This window comes from Arachis stenosperma, chromosome 4 (genome assembly GCF_014773155.1).
Source record: "Arachis stenosperma cultivar V10309 chromosome 4, arast.V10309.gnm1.PFL2, whole genome shotgun sequence".
Classification (NCBI taxonomy): domain Eukaryota; kingdom Viridiplantae; phylum Streptophyta; class Magnoliopsida; order Fabales; family Fabaceae; genus Arachis; species Arachis stenosperma.
Window position 1 is genome coordinate 139,314,680 of NC_080380.1, and position 17,984 is coordinate 139,332,663.

Genomic DNA, 17,984 nt, shown 5'->3' on the forward strand with positions numbered 1-17,984 from the left:
TGTAAGAGCTTTCGTCACAAGGCACCAATAATGTAGTTGGTGCGAATTATTGCTCAATGACGTAAGCAATGACGTCATAAGAAGGGTAAGGATGGGATTTGTCCATCAAACCCAACCATTATAAATAGAGTGCTAAGTTATTTGATAGATTATTAGAAATCAGAAATCAGAAAGCAGGAAGCTTAGAGTACTCACAGGCCAGGAAGGCGAAGAGGAAGTAGCTAAGGCGATTCTGGAGTCTGATCCATTAGAAAAATAATTCTAAGATATTCCCCTCTGGAATTAATTTGTAAAATCTCCCCTCTGGAGAACAAAGCACATATTGTAAAATAGCAATAAATAAAGAAGTTTATTCTCCAGAAAGGTACATCTCTATCCCAATCTTTTTAAGTTATGAATTATTTAGAAGATATAGAAATAACTGAAGAATCTGATTACTATAAGCTAACTGCTTTACTTGATAATGAAAAACAAGCTATTTTAAAAACGGAATTAGATCTTAAACCTAACGATAATTTTAATAAACAAAATCCTCTAAAAGAAATCTTTAATAGAAAAATATAATATATTATGGAAAAATTCAGATTGAAACTCCAATAAAAATACAATCCGCAAATGGAGAACTTGAAATAGCTCTGATAAATGAACAAGATGTAAATAAACAAATTGGAAAAATTAAAGATCAACAAAAAAGATCTAAAATTGGATGGATTCATATTAGTACCATTCAAGTTTTAGTTAAATCCACATACATGAAAGGAATTAATTCTCCAATAAGTCTGGCAATCTGTGATAAAAGAATCACTAATCCTAGAGATCAAATAATTGGAATAATCCATGGTAACTTGGCAAATGTAAATGTTAAATTCAATGCTCATATTGGATACGCTATTCCTCTATCAACCGAAAATCTCGGCAGATCCTTAAGTCTGGCTTATAAATTCCATAAGATAGATTTAATGGAACAAAATGATGAACCATTTTCTATCACATATGCAATTAATTATGCGCTGACAAATAGTCATCATAGTATAGACTTCAAAGATAAAGAAAGAATTTATGTTGATGAACTATTTCAAAAGTTTGTAAAAACAGAAATTCCAAGAAATAAGGCTATTGAAAGCCCAGTTTTGTTATTAAAACAACCGTCAAGAAATTCATTTTCAACATCTAGTTTTAGAATAAGAGAATCTAAAATTAACAGCCCTCTAAGTCTATCTCATTTAAAAATTGAAGAAAAAGATTCTGAAATAAAGGAATTAACAAAAAGAATTGAAAAGTTGAATGAAACTTTAAATAATAAATTATGACGATAAATAAAGAAGAATATACGTGTCTTATCAAGATAAGAAACAAGAACTCTTTGAAAGAGAAAATCATTTGAAATATTTAAAGTTTTCTGAAATAAACCAAAGAGCTTTCAAAACTTTAGTATTATCTTATAACAATCTGAAAAAAGAAGTCGAAGAATTAGAAAAAATAATAGAATCTTTAGAAAATAACAATGAAGCTATGGCAGAAGATGCAGAAATTCTAATATGAAAATTTTCAAAAAAGTCTTATTTCTTTAAAAACAATTAAAAGGAATATGAAAACAAGAATAATGGCTATATCTATAAAAATAAGAAATTTGACAACTGAATCTTCAGATTTAGAAACAGAAATCAAGAAGGTAAACAAAAGATATTTAGAACAAGAAAATTAATACAACGTTTTAAAACTAAAAATCAGTCAAAAATTTAAAAGAAAATATTAAGAATAAACAAATTTATCGTGCTCGAAGATTGCATTATCTTCACATACAAAATATGATTGCATTACAAGCTTTTGAATCAAGAATACATGTTCAAAATATTCAAGTAATACAACCTCTACAGGTTGAACCCCTAGAACAAGTACAAATTGAATCTGAACAAGAATTACAAGTATAAAATGCCTGGTTTAGCAAATCAAACGATACAAGAATTAAAAAATGATTTAGATTTTCAGAAAAGTCAAAAAAGATATTATGAAGTAAGATTACAGAATAGTAACATTTACACAAGAAATAGAGAAGAAGTGGAACAATTCTGTAAAAATTGTATAGAAAGCATATCAAGAGAAATAGAAAATTTGTTAAAAGAAATAGAAAATTTTAATAATGCAAATCCAACCCAAGAAAAATTTTTCAAAAACATGCATTGATAAAAATTGGTATCAGAGCCAAGTTAACGATTAAGGATAACATTTTTCTCTTTAAAACAACGCTTTTTAGTGACACGCTTTTTTGCCATAAAAGACAAAAATCTGTAAAGATGCATCTTTACAGTAGTAGGCACCATTCAATATTCATACAACACAAGTACATATTAAAGAGAATCATGAGTATCTTGTTCCATGCTGACCCCTTACTTTTGCTTTCGTTATTGTTCCTACAAAAATATATATAGTATTTTATATGATTGAACATCCGCATTTACGTGAGTTAACACAGGAAAGGGTAGTCATAAATCATAATCTTATCTTTATATGTAACCACTGTAGAGTCACATGTTAGTTTTTCTAAATGCAGCTAGTAAATTTACATTTTTGTTTTAAGATAATTTCATATGAACGTTCAATTTTTTTCATGTAGATGTATTGAAGTTTGATGCTGCAGATTTGTGGTCATTAAGCTCAGCAACCTTTTTGCATGTGATAGTAAATACTTTTAAGAGGTGAATTATATGGTAAAGATGTAAATTTACATATTTTTTTTTTTATGGGATGAAAGAGAAATTGAAAAATATAAGACTCACACTTTGAATAGTAGTAATAAAATAATAAAAAATAACTATAAAAAGAATTTATTTTTTCTTTTTATACTACTTCAATCTGTATAGTAGAGTGCTCCTTTTTAGGATGTTCTCGTCCTCATCTTTTTCTTTTTCTTTTTCTTTTTAATCCAAATTAGGGGCACGGGCGTTTGAGTGGGAAATTAGATGTGAACAAGTCTCATTTAGATTTAGTGTACATGAATTTTATTTTTGTTTATTTTATTCTGGTCCTTCATCCGGTGTTCATGGTAAATTATGCAATTATATATGTATCCACTCAAAGAACAAACAGGGTATAATAAGCCCACAGTGGAAACATGAGTTAGGTACATAGGCTTTTTCTTTGGAGAGAGAATAATAATAAAGAGATATTTTACTGTACAGATTGAAGTTGTATAAAGAGTGAATATAAATTTTTTTTATAGTTATTTTTTATTATTTTATTAATGTTCAAAATGTAGATTCTAATTTTTTTAATCTCTCTTTCATCCTATAAAAAAAAAGATCTATAAACTTATATTTTTACCATATAATTCACCATAATAAATGGGCATGTTTTAGAGAAAAAACAAGGTGCATGACTTTCATGCATATAATCTTCTAACTCCATGGCCCATCAAAAAAAGGCTAAAATCTTCTACATCAATTTTTTTCAAAAACATTTTCCCTTATGTTTTTTGTAAATATCAAGCAACTGTCAATAGAGAGTACAAACATACAAATGCAATTTTGCAATGAATTCTTCTTTGATTTGATGGTTAGGAAATATAGTGGACAACTAAAATTTTGTTGTAATATTTAATTTTATTTTTTTTTTGTGTTATATCATCACTAATAAAATTTAAAATCTAAAATCATTTTAGTACAGTTGATCTTATTAACTAACGGTTTAATTATTTTGTTGGTACCTATAGTTTTGCGAAATTTGTAATTATACTACAAAAAAAATTTGGTTAAAATAGAGGTTTTTTTTAGTATTTACGGTGGTTTGAATTGCCATTATTAACAGAAACGACGGTTTTAGAAAGTGACGTAATTCTGGACGAAATTTGTGATTAGGTTTCTGTATTTTTTTTTAATTAAGTCTTTGTATCAATTTTTTTTTTAATTGAATCCCTACACTTTTTTTTTCTTTTATTTAGATTCCTGCACTAATTTTTTTTAGTTGGATCTCTATAAAATTAAGTCAATTACTACCAAGAGATACCTAATTGAAAAAAAAAATTGGTGCAGGGATCCAATTAAAAGAAAAAAAATATAGAGACCTAATTAAAAAGAAATTTGGTGCAGGAACTCAATTAAAAAAAATATAAAAACTTAATTAAAAATTTCGCAAAATTATAGAGACTAACAGAATAATTAAACCTTAACTAAATTGTAACATTTGGTCACGGATTCGTTACTCCCACATAATGTGAGAGGAATCAATAACCAAGCAAATATTTGCTTGATTACTTTTTTTTTTCAGTCATTTGTGACATTTGTTGTAACCTATATTTGGGGTTCAAATTAAATGGGAGCAGATAGCAGAATAACTAGTCATTTGTATTTGAACTTATGATTGAGTTATATTGGATTATTATTGATAGTTCGTATATTTGCAGTTGATGAATTTATTTGTTTCGATAATTTTTTATCACGTACATGTGGAAGTTTAAAAAAGGTTTTAAATTCGCATTTGTGCAATCTCACCATTAAAATAGCATATTTATTTATTTATTTATTTTATAGCACTTCAATTTCAATATGGTGATGAAGTTGAATTAGTCCAATTCTAATAATAAAATTAAAGTACAATTAATTTTGGAGGAATTTTTTGAAAAGTACTAGATAATAATAATAATAATAATAATAATAATAATAATAATAATAATAATAATAATAATAATTTAGCTATCTTGTATCTTGAAAGTATATTTTAAAAATATAATAATAATTTTTTTAAAAATTTTAATATATTTAATGTATTGATAATTTAATATAAAAAAGTTTATCTATCGAATAATTTTTAATAAAATATTTTCTTTTAAAATATTTTTAAAACGTTGTTTGAACACATGTTAGAAAAAAAAAACCCTAATAAGAAGAGAATAATAAACATTACTTTAATTTCACCACCTACTTGTTGTACATTAGACGATGCAGGCTTCAGTCAAAGATAGGAACTAACAAAAGAGCAAGCATATACTCTTACTGCCTCAAATACATTAAAAAAAAATTATTTTTTGGCAAGGGAAATTGGGGAATCAACCCAGGTCAGGGGTCAGCCCTAGTGAATGATCTTTAAATATGTTCATTCTTGTTTTTAAATACTTGTCTTTATTATTTTTCTTTCGGAGCCAAGCCAAAAGATGAAAAGATTGTTTCCTCTTTTATGTCTTTTGAACTTTTATAAGAGTCAAAGATCTTAAGTGATTGATTATGTTCACTTTGAATGGTAGATTCCTGCATGCCATAACCAGAAGAAAATCCACCATCTCTTAGAATATGGCATTCAAATAATAATAATAATAATAATAATAATAATAACTAGAGCTCGTTTGATTTCAATTCTATTATCCATTATAATCTTTTAATATCACTAATGAATAAAGTATTTTTTTGTCTCAACTTTTGGTTGAATGTGTATTAGCGTCTTTTGAGTCGTCTAATATTAAAATACGAGATGCTTTTGATTGGTTGAATGAGTATTAGTGCCTATGAACACTAATTTGCTTTCTCCAAAAATGCTATTCACTTCTATTGTCCTAACTTTTTACTTTTTCATCAAATAATGCTCGTTTTTTCCGCAAATACAGCTTTTGTTTATTCACTCTCTTTGGGAAACGACATATTTTTATTTTATTTTTACAGAAAAGTATTTAACCTACTGGGATTCAATCAAGTACAATAGAACCTTTTTGCTACATGGACAATTGTACATTACATCAAAACTTGAACTTTTAGCCATATTTTCTCTCTTATGCACATGCACATAATGACAATTTTCAATTTAGATGTAGAATGAGGAATGGTGTAGGACGCAGTTATAGAGTGTATAGATACTTTACGCAGTTGTGGTGTCAGGAACAAAAATCGGACCGTTCAATTTTTTAAACACAAATCGAGGGTCTGGTTACTTTCGCCAAAATTTAAATTTTCTCTTCCACACTAATCTGACTATTCAATTAGTAAGCTTAATTTTTTTTACAAAGAAATCGAATGGTCTGATTTCTTCCTTCTTTATTTTAAAAAAAAATTGTCCCACATCCATATCTAGCACCCACATTCTCTATAACAATGCATAACACACATATTTCTCATATCCAAAAAAATAGCCAGAATGTAAAATTTATACTATTGTCCTATTGAATTTTCTTAGTTTTTGGCTACGTATCAATCTTCATCTTCTAATTGTACAAAAACTATTTTTTTCTATTGCTGTGATTGATGATTAATTTTTTCTTGATTATATTTGCCAAATGGATTGTATTGGTTTTTATTTGTCTTTCCTCTTTTTTTCCCAACCCAACTAAAAAAAAGTTGAAATCCTTTCCGATATCCTTTTCTATTAGTCCATACATTTACCAGATTTGAATAAGAACACGTGTGAAATGAAAGATAATAAACTATAACAAATTCTATTGATGCCGTAAAAAGAAATTTTACTTTAAAAAAGTATGTGATGTTAATAATTAACTAGAAGCTAGCAAATTAGTCTCTAAGAATACCATTTGTAAACACACAAAAACAATCAACAAAATACAGAAATTTGAGTAGTTAGCTAGACATTTTTCTCAATAACTAAAGAAAGCTAGAATTATCCACTTGATTGAATTGTCAATTTACAAACTAAACCATCACACCAAAGCCACCACACACACAAGCACCAAATACATAACAAGAAAAGGGTAAATCCGTAAATAAAAAGATCATCCACTCTGCACTCTGACAATCATTGTCTGAGGAAATTCACTAGTTAACTCAAAGACACAAACATCACCAACCGCTAAATTGTTCTCTCTTCTAAATCTGAGCCACCCACTTTGCAATTTGTGTTTGCGATATCTGGCCCTTCCTCTCCAAGTTTTGTAGCACACAGTCCAAGCTCTATTACCCACACTCATACGAATCGGTCCTTCCTCCAAATGCTTCCTTGCAAACGTTGCTGGTATTGCCTACAAAAACGTTACATGTTTTCCAATGATTAATGTGGTTAGTTTCAAATGAGTGAAACACAACATAACACAAAACAACAATCCATAAACTACTTACCACGCATGTTGACCCAACATATGATTCTTGAATTCGAATCTTGAAACTGGGATTCCTATTGCTCCATTAACTTCAATGATCAAAATAGATTAATATGAAAAAGACATATACTAATTAAAAATGATAAATAATATGGTGAAAAAAGTGAAAGCTGCTCTAGCAAAGTACCTATACAAATTTACATAATTTTTTTCAGCATTTAATACAATAGAGAACTAGAGATGATTCTAGTGAGAGTAGTAATTTTAGAAAAATATCGAAATTGGTAAAATAAAAAAAAAAAGAAGATAAATTGATCTTATTTTATATTTGAACCATACAATATAATCAAATACCAAAACATTATATAGATAATCACAAAAGAGTCACTTAAGTTTTGTTTTGATCTTGAGTCTTAAAGTAAAAGATTAAGATAATAATTTCTTTTTAAGTTATGAACTAGCTCTTATTATATTTTACCTGCGTTGGTCTTCTTTCTCTTGAAGTGTTTTTGAACAAACTCATCATCATCATCATCGTTCTCAGTTTCATCAACATCTTTGTTATTCTCAACATCATACTCCTTATAATAAGCTACCCTTAAAGTAGTGGTATCATATACTTTGACTTCAAAACGAGACATTCCATTGTAGTCAAAAATCAACAACCACTCGTAACTCAAACCACACAACTCCACAACCTTTTCCCAACCTTGTTCCAACCAAATATTTTCTCCTCTTTTGGTCCAATTCACTTTCCTCTCAACACCATAAGGTAACACCAACTTTATAGGGTTTGACATTCTTTTCCAATATTCATTTGCACATTTAGGAACCATCTATAACAATAAAATAAAAATAAACATAGTTAATAACTATATATGTCACAATTCACATACATAGGAGATAATTAATTGGAATCTATTTCTTATCAGTTATGCCACATACATTTTTTAGCTTCTTCCTTTTAACAAAAATTAACATATGCATATGTAACTTTAGAATGTTTAAAGTATCATGTTTAAGAAATTTTAAAACATGAATTTGCACACAAAAATAACAATTATAATTATTAAATCAACATAATATTCAACCGCATAAAAGTGCAATTAACCCTAACAATATTTAAATTAAAAAAAAAGCAATAGTAATTACCAGCTTTTGGTGAAACTTGTTGTGAACAAGAACCTGAAAGAAACATATTTAATGATGAGGAGGCATTATCTCAGAATCATTCATAGGATATATTTTGACTTCAAAGTAAGACCGTCTTTTATAGTCAAAAGTCAAAAATTGAGAATGTTCTAAGCCAAAATCCTTCACAACTTGTTCCCAACCTTCTTCCAACCAAATTTCATCTTCATTCTTTTGAATCCAATATACTCTTTGTTTAAGAGTGTTTGGTAGCTTTAACATTATAGGATTTGATACTCCTCTCCAATATTCTTTCACAAAAGCTTTAGAAATTTTCTATAACCAAAGCAAGCATGTAAATAATAACTAATTAATATTATCTGTATATTATGAATGGGAACAGAGAATAATATAAAATTAACAAGGGAAAAAAGAAAAAAAAAACTTACCAACTCATGCTGAAAGTTTTGAACAAGAATTTTAAAGAAACTTCTTTCATGTAAAGTCATTGTGAGTAGTTAAAAAGAAGAAGTAAAAGAAGCTAGGTTGAGCTGAAGAAGAAGAAGAAGCAGCTAGAGGTTGAGCTGAAGAATCCAGAAGAAGTGATCCAGAAGACGAAGAAGAAGATCCAAATCTTCTTTTCTCTTTGCTTTAATTTTCTCTCATTCTTTTTCTCTCATATGTTAATTTTTGTTAAAAGGAAGAAGCTAAAAAATGTATGTGGCATAACTAATAAGAAATAGATTCCAATGTATGTGAATTGTGACATATATAGTTATTAACTATGTTTATTTTTATTTTATTGTTATAGATGGTTCCTAAATGTGCAAATGAATATTGGAAAAGAATGTCAAACCCTATAAAGTTGGTGTTACCTTATGGAGTTGAGAGGAAAGTGAATTGGACCAAAAGAGGAGAAAATATTTGGTTGGAACAAGGTTGGGAAAAGGTTGTGGAGTTGTGTGATTTGAGTTACGAGTGGTTGTTGACTTTTGACTACAATGCAATGTCTGGTTTTGAAGTCAAAGTATATGATACCACTACTTTAAGGGTAGCTTATTATAAGGAGTATGATGTTGAGAATAACAAAGATGTTGATGAAACTGAGAACGATGATGATGATGATGAGTTTGTTCAAGAACACTTCAAAAGAAAGAAGACCAACACAGGTAAAATATAATAATAGCTAGTTCATAACTTAAAAAGAATGAGAGAAAATTAAAGCAAAGAGAAAAGAATATTTGGATCTTCTTCTTGTCTTCTAGATCTCTTCTTCTGGATTCTTTAGCTCAACCTCTAGCTGCTTCTTCTTCTTTAAAAATAAAAAACTGTGATGACTCAATCGGTTTAGCCATACTTAATTAAAGTTCAACATAAAATCATGGCAGTGCATTAATTGGAAGATAGAGAATGATGACGGAGACAAGGGCCATGCATTGATGATGAATTTCTTCATCAGATTCAGATCTTTATTAATTGTGTACCATACTACCATTACACAACAACTACTCCTCCAAATCAAATACTATAAATTGAATCAAAACAATTAAATTGACAGCTTGATTCATACCATCACCAATCCTAGTTTGGAAAATTTTGAGAAATTATGATGTTCAGCCTTATAACAAAATATAATCTTTTAAAATGACATAAGAGTTAAAATATTATTAATTTTTAAATATAAAATAACAAATAATTATATAATATAAAATGATTAATTATATTTATATAATATATAATTTATAAAATAATTAAAATATTATACTAATTAAATTATTATTTTATAAATATTATACTAATTAAAATATTTAGATTTAGATATATGTTTCACTATCCCTTTTCCGTCAACGCTTTTCAAAAATAAGTTAACTTTTTAAAAAAAATCAATTACATTATATTTTTTTTATTTTACCAAATTTGTAATTTTTTTATCATCATCAATCCCCTGAAAAAAAGTGTGTTGTTAGTCTCTGCATCTATTTGGTTTTTCTTCTCTAGACCTGCAGCTAGCTGTTTTAGCCTACTACAAATATATACACGTCATTAATGGCATCAACATCATATAATCACTTTAGTTATACGCCAGTCATGATTTCCATATAAATCACCATCTAATTTTAGAAGTTAAAGGACAGTGTTGAACTAAACTATTATTACATTTGATGAGCTTCAAATATCATTTCTAAGTCAACAGGGTCAAACAAAAGCAATTAGAACCTAAAGGCGGCATCATATATAAGCCTCTAAACATGGTACTTTATATCTAAAAAATCAAAATTCAATAGTCACACTAAAATTAAAGTTTGGCAACTGTTTCTTTAATTTCTTTCATCACTATTTTTACCGGATCCCAATATAAGTATTCAAGGAAAGATAATTACATCACATCGCAAAAAAAAGGTAAATAGCAAGATCATTGATTAATTCAAATCATTATAAATCATATATAATAAGGAATGTTAAGTTGGCATGAGGATATTTAAATAGTGAAATTCGAACTAAAGCACCTTTCAATCAAATATCCTTCATTTTTCTTGATCTTTAAGGATAGTAATTGATAATAAAAAGAAAGAAAAGATACATATAGATAAATGATCATACTTTATCTTTGGTCATTACGTGTAAATTAATAATACTCATTTCTCTCATGCTTTTGGTTCCCTCATATTGTAATTCCTTAAAATATCTTAATTTCAAATTTAATTCAAAGATTCAAGAATACTGAAAATTAGAATCTATGGAAAAAATTGGTGAAACTATGGTTATTGGTGATAGATAGTTTATATTGGACTAAAAACACAGCCAATCATTTCAATTAAAAACAAAAAAATTTCCTTTATTTGCAACATGAGTAATTAAACAAAAATCATGAGTATATGACAGAATAGTAACGATTCAAAACCTTCATAGTGCAGCAAAGACAGAAGTGCTATTGGCTCTCTAACATGTGAAGACTATTTCTTTTTACACTGATAAACACTAATAATTATACATAAATCCTTTGTAAAAAAAGGCTATAATTTACATCTAACCATATGTCAAATAAAATATCTCTTTTTGTAATTTCCTACTTAACCCACCAGGAACATAAAACAAAACATATCAAGCTTCAACACAAACAATAACAATAATACTAACAAAACACAGTTCAAGAAGAACCAAATATGCAACAAAGCCAGTGATATAATTATATACCATGAACTTGGTTTCTGTGCTTACTAAAAAACACTGCAATGACAGTTTTAATGAAGTAAAATTATTTATCACTGGCCAACACAATTGAATAATAATGCAGATAATTTACAAACTATTATTAGTATTATTGCTGCATATTCACAAAATACTGCATGTAATACATGACTTTAACCGTTTGCATTATCTATATGTCCTTGAGTTTTTGATATTTATATATGGTATGAAACTCATTTTTAAAGGAAACTAAAAAAAAACATATACAAAAGTTAGTTATGGAAGGAAAAGAAAGATCAAAATTATTTAAATACATATAAACTTAGTTAAATTTTAGAGTGCCATCCAAGAATTAAACTGAACAAATTAAAGAAGAGACAAAAATGATCTAATTTAAACATAAAAAAGGTTGAAAAAATAGCGATTAAGGCAGATGAATCATTCATACCGCTTTGGCAGGTGCAACTTCAGCCGGAGCACATTGCAACAGATTTCACACCTTGAGCTTTGACAGAGAAGTTGTTCCTTAAAAAAGAAATCAAGTTTTCAAAATACTTAGCAGAACTAAAAGCAAATCGAAATTTGTAGTAACAAAAAAAAATCTATAAAAGTCAAAACTACTAAATTACATAAGATGTCAACAGACAACAATGACTATGCTTATTTTAAGTGTGATGCTGTTTTACTCCAGCATTTTATGAAACAACTCCTGAACTTAAGATATGCATACACCGCTGAACAACATTTTATGTTTAGGAAAAAAAACTATAGCCTCTGAGAAAAATCATTGATGTTATAAATAGCTTTTACCAAACTTTTTTAAATTATAAAAAAACACCCAACTTCAAGAGGGGTAGCATTTTCAAGAGAAGCAACTCTAACTTCAAGAGCAGTAGCATCTCCTACTTTCTGCTATTGCTGTTAGACTCCTAATAGTCCAAGAAACTGCTCCATGGTTTGGTTTGTTTTAAACCATCTCATGAAAGTATCACATGATTAAGTTTCGGATAAAAAACAAACTGCTCCATATTCATTAAAATTTTTACAAAAATCCCATAAACCTTCAAAATATGTTAATCAAATACTTTAACATTGTAATCTGCATTATCATATACCCAAACAAAAGAAACAAAGAATTTATTTTACATTACTTGATGATCTTCATTGCTCTAAAATTATCTCTTGTAGAATTTCCAAAACCAAATCTTTTTTACTGAAATCAATTCTAGCTGATAAATTAAGACCTCGAAACATCTTTCGAGAAAATTTATATTAGCATATGTGAAGTGTTAGTATGAGAGGTTTAACATGCCAAATGAAAGAATCCCTAACAATGAGATGGTGGGTGCAAATTTAGAACACAAATATATTTTAGTGTTAGATCCAATTAATTAAAATGAAATGGATATAACACACAAATGTTTATTCTTTCTTCTCTATATGTTATAGATTAAGGATTGCTGATTACAGGCATCAAATCCAAATAAATATTATTGAGCTTCCTCATGAACTCTATGATGATGAGGATGGAAGTACCGACAAAATTGAAAAGGTCTATATAACATTAAATATAATATTGAACTGGATAAAAGTGTTATCAATCATATCAAATGAGACATAAAATGTAGAAATTTAATGTCAATTTCATTATATAGAATCAATATCCACCATCCTAGGCAGCAATCTTTTCATTCCTCTAATAACAACATAAATGCAAATGGCCACAAAAAGAAATTATAAAGGATAGTGTTACCTGGAGGACATTGTTGGCATAATCAAAGACTCCATGAGAGACAATCACCACCTCAGATGTTCTTTAAGAAATGAAATAAGTTGCGAAAATAGACAAAAAAAACTAGCAATATAGTTAATAGAAGACAAACCCGGTAAGCTATCCAACAACAAAAAGGAAACGGATTATTGTAGATCAACCAAAATATGCATGCAATCATTTGAAAGCAAAAAAAAAAAAAAACAATTATTTTATTGTAGATTAACCAAAATTTTAGAGCTAAGTAAAGTTTATGCATTGTGCTCCCTCCTAGAAACGGATTCAATAAATTTTAAGAATATCTAGTTAAATTAAACCAGTTCAGCACATTTCAAGAATATCTAGTTTCAATCATTATAGAATATGTAAACATTACCTATTGCTCAAATTCACTGGCCTCAAAATCTAATGTCAGTGATTCTAACGTGTCTATGGGTTCTGAAATCCATCAGTAACCAACTTTTCATCTCCTAGATTTCTATCAACATCCACAACCCTATCCAGAGAAACAGCAACATAAGGACCTGGATTATTGGAAAACGAAGAAAAATGTTAATTTCAAGTAATATTCGGAAGATGAACATAAAATGAACAGCTTCTTAAGTCCTAGAAATGGGAAGACAAAATTAAGTTACTTTGTACCTCTCCATCCCTTCCGAAATACAGAAATAAATTCGTGTTCCACTTCTGATTCATAATTCACATTAATTAATCCCTGGAAAAAAAGCATGTGAGGGCTAAGAAAAAAAAATAGTCCAAAGCAAGGTAGAATCAGTAAGAACAATACTATTATACTGGAACAGTAAAGGAACAGAGAAGCCGTGTTTACATGGTGGTGCATACACAGCACTAATTCAGTACATGTTCCTTGAGAACTTTCAAGTAAAAGGGATTCTCACAGAACTTGTCTAGTATTTCTTTCTTTTTCTTAATGGGTTTGTTATTCAGTGGAGTGAAATTCAGAACATCTATTGCTCTTGCAGCTGTAAAATATCTTCCTTATCTTAGGCCCAAAGCATGTCTAGTAATAGAAAATTTTGTAGAAACCACAAAAAAAAATATTATATTGAATGCATAAAATGCAGTAGATACCCTATCTTATATTGGACTAAGAACACAACCACTCATTTCAATTAGAAACCAAAATAAAAGATTTATTTTGCATATTCCAATTATTGAAAATCAATTCTTCTAGATTGTTACTAATAGATGGAATTACTAAACTAACCACTTCTTTCAAAGGAACCAAGAAAATTCTGAATGAGAAAAAAGATTGCTTTCAAACTGTGATTAAAGTACCGGTATAATTGAGAAGGTCCAAATAATGTTAAATTAAACTCTAAGATGATATATATTTGGACTTGATAAAAATATTATCGATCATGTTAAATGAGGTATAAAGTGCAGAGATTTAATGTCAAAATTTCAATTTATAGCATCATTCTCAACCATCTTGGGCAACAATGTTTTCCTTCCTATAATAACAGCATAAATGCAAAACGCAATAAAAGGAAATTATAAGGGATAGCGTTACCTGGGGGAGGTTGCAGGCAATCAGAGACTCCATTCGAGATCACAACAAACATGTCCTTCTTGGATCTACTGTTGCAAATCAATTTCCCAAGAAAAAATTTCTCACCGTACAACAGAGTAGCATATGTCATTGACTCATTCCTCCTTTCTTTCTCAATCTAACCTCCTTCTTTCTCCCTTACTGCCCTATTTGCTTTCGCTCGCATTCGATTCAGAGGCGGCTATAACCAAACAGTTTGCATTATGATAAGTTACTGATAGATCTGTTTTTTGAAAATTTATATATTAATTAAAATTTATTTACAAATATCTATTTTATCATGACTCGTTACATTTAGCAGAGGAAATTTATTTCATATAAATTTTCAAATACACAACTCTGTAGATAATAGAATTCTAAGCAACATCATCATTAGCTGCTGGTAATAATTTAAAAAGAAGCACTCTTCAACTTACTTGAACAAATCCCGAATCCCAGTAGATAATGGTGACTTTCGTGTAAATCTGTTTCTTAAATCTGGCATAATGGTGACCTTCACATAAAACTCCAAACTGGTTCTTGAATTTACAATATCTGACCCAAACACATAACTGTACTCATTAAAAATTAAAAAGATGAAATATAGATTATAATAAAAATTTATACCAAAAAATTAAAAAGAATGAAGAAGAGTTTTAATTGACTTCCTACCATGGAGGAGTGGAACTTGAAGCTGTCATTCACCGACTGGATTATAAGGATTCCTCACCGTACAACAGAGTAGCATATGCCTCGTTGGAAGCTCCCCTCTCTCGAACGACTTTCTTCTTCAGTGGCAGATCTAGCATCCACAGTGGCCTCCATTACCGCCATTGCCTCATTCCTCCTTCTTTCTCCCTCACTGCTCTATTTGGTTTCGCTCTCTTGCATTCGATTCAGAGGCAGCTATAACCAAACAGTTTGCATTATGATAAGTTCCTGTTAGATCTGTTTTTTGAAAATTTATATATTAACTAAAATTTATTTACAAATATCTATTTTATCATGACTCGTTACATTTAGCAAAGAAAATTTATTTAAAATGAGTTTTCAAATACACAACTTTGTAAATAATAGAGTTCTAAGCAACATCATCATCAGCTGCTGGTAATAATTAAAAAAGAAGCACTCCTCAACTTACTTTTCAGTGGAGAAAATTAAAAAGGATGAAGAAGAGCTTTAATTGACTTCCTACCATGGAGCAGTGGAACTTGAAGCTGTCGTTCACCGAAAAATGGATTATAAAGGATTCTTCTCGAGTTATAACGAAATCAAACAACAAAATAAAGAGAGAACTAACCATCCTCTATTTGCAGCATCCATCGGCGAAGGAACGGCTACGACGGCGTTCTGAGGTAGAGGCAGTTCTATGGATCCAACAGCGGCAGTAGCCTTCATCACCGCCGTCACCTCATTTCTCTTATTTTCTCTGTCGATCTAGCATCCTTCTCGGTGACCGTCGTTGTCATCGCCACCCTCTTCTCCTTCTTCCTTCGTGCTTTATTTCTTCCCCGACCTTTTCTTTTTTTCTTCTCTGCGGCATGGAAAGAGAGAGACTGGTGCCAACTACTCCCCCTATCAAAACTGGCAACTCTCTCTCTTTCATATTCTCTTCTTGAAAGTCCTGAAACAAAATCCTTTTTAAATTTGAATTTGAATCAAATCCCGCCCAATTATTTTTTTGGATTCAAAACGGTGAAGTGCCCAGCATTAAAAACATACATTTGTCAATCATACACAGCTCTCTAAGTGTCAAACACAGAATGCTCCACGTGTCGAGTATGAAATGCTCCACTTGTCGATCACAGACCTTCTTACTACTCTCCTATTATATATTATAATAAAATAATTAATAGATAGATAGATAATAGATAGATAGATAGATTAATAGATAGATAGATAGATTTAGTGGATGTAGAAATGGGAATAGAATGGGCTGGTGATGGTTTTGAAGAGGAGCTATCTTTCCTTTGAATGACATCCACAAAGACAAAGGCCCACTATTGAAAAAATGAGAAGCATGGCAAAGGATGAGTGCTATTGTAACTCGTGAGTGGAGTGTAACACAAAATGTTAATTATATGTCACGCTCTTAATATTTGCGGCTATGACACATTTCTAGAACACAAAAAGCAAAGGCCCTACCATTACGTACTAAGACTTAAGAGAGAACAATTCCATTATATACAATACTAAGTGGTATTCCAATAGGAATAATTTATAGAAAAATAATAAAAAATTCTAACTTATCCTTCTATCTATTTTTTTTTAATTTTTAAATTATATACATATACTTATTTAAGAACTAAAAAATAATTAAAAAAATGAATTAGAACTCCCACTTAAAATTCTAGTTTATATGGTAACGCATACCCACAAAATTTACTGAAGTTAATAATTTCTTTTTAAACAGACGAAGTATCTTACTTTTGAGTTTTGAGTATATTAACTAATTTTAAGAGAGGATTAATCGCTTTTTTTTGAACTACACTCTTTGGTTTTAATCACTTTTAATAAGTTAAAAGTAACATTATTAAATATAGTCGCTATTAAGCACGGATATTATGTTGGGAGTCATTCAGATAAAGACGTTTAAAACGTCTTTTTTTTAAAATGTTTTTAATTAATTAAAATTTAACACATATAATTGATTAAGTCGTGTTATTTTTGTCAAAATTAGGTTAGACAAATTAATTTAATCGAAAAAATAGTAAATCAAATCTTGAACCAGTTTAAATTAATATTATTTTTTATAAAAAATAATTACAATATCCTTATTATGAAAAATGACTAAAATACTTCTATATATATATATATATATATATTAATTTTAAAAACTCTAAATCTTAATCCTATAATGACAGAGAAGTAAAAGACTAAATTTAGGATTCTCAAAATTAATATATATAATAAGAATATTTTAGTCATTTTTTATAATAAGAATATTGTAGTCATTTTCTATAAAAAAATTATATTAATTTAGACTAAGTCAAGATTTGATTCACTATTTTTTCGATCAAATTAATTTATTTGGTCTAATTTTGACAAAAATAACATGGTTTAATCGATTATGTGTTAAATTTTAGTTACTAGAAAACATCTTTAAAAAAAGACGTTTTAGATGTCTTTATTTAAGTGGCTCCAACTATGTTGAGGTATAGTGTTTGCATATTGGACATATTTTGGACACGATTTTTAATTTATTGACCACTTATCCGATACACGTGTCTGTTATATCTAAATGTGTCTTAATAAAAAATAAACATTTTACACGTTTGAACACACCTAAATACATCACGTGTTAAGCATGT

The 17,984-nt window shown here is 28.9% G+C and overlaps 1 protein-coding gene across 8 annotated transcripts; it reads right to left on the bottom strand.

Annotated features, from left to right (window-relative positions):
- Positions 1-6,593: 6,593 nt before the first annotated feature.
- Positions 6,594-16,336, bottom strand: LOC130973731 (B3 domain-containing protein At1g49475-like). Of its 8 annotated transcripts, XM_057898368.1 has the most exons (13): positions 15,815-15,824; positions 15,346-15,621; positions 15,111-15,228; positions 14,656-14,875; positions 13,764-13,836; positions 13,498-13,645; positions 13,104-13,164; positions 11,799-11,875; positions 8,365-8,497; positions 8,183-8,215; positions 7,509-7,866; positions 7,050-7,119; positions 6,594-6,952 (listed from the first exon to the last, which is right to left on the bottom strand). In XM_057898368.1, the coding sequence occupies exons 9-13, from the start codon at positions 8,389-8,391 to the stop codon at positions 6,898-6,900; spliced, it is 543 nt and encodes a 180-aa protein (XP_057754351.1). In that variant the 5' UTR covers positions 8,392-8,497; positions 11,799-11,875; positions 13,104-13,164; positions 13,498-13,645; positions 13,764-13,836; positions 14,656-14,875; positions 15,111-15,228; positions 15,346-15,621; positions 15,815-15,824; the 3' UTR covers positions 6,594-6,897. The 8 variants fall into 8 exon arrangements, 7 of the variants coding, with proteins under 7 accessions (XP_057754351.1, XP_057754352.1, XP_057754353.1 ...); XR_009084259.1 differs by lacking the exons at positions 6,594-6,952; positions 7,050-7,119; positions 8,365-8,497 and adding an exon at positions 15,974-16,336 and having other exon boundaries at positions 7,673-7,866; positions 15,346-15,579; positions 15,815-15,890; XM_057898369.1 differs by lacking the exons at positions 14,656-14,875; positions 15,111-15,228; positions 15,346-15,621; positions 15,815-15,824 and adding an exon at positions 13,951-14,141.
- Positions 16,337-17,984: the final 1,648 nt, after the last annotated feature.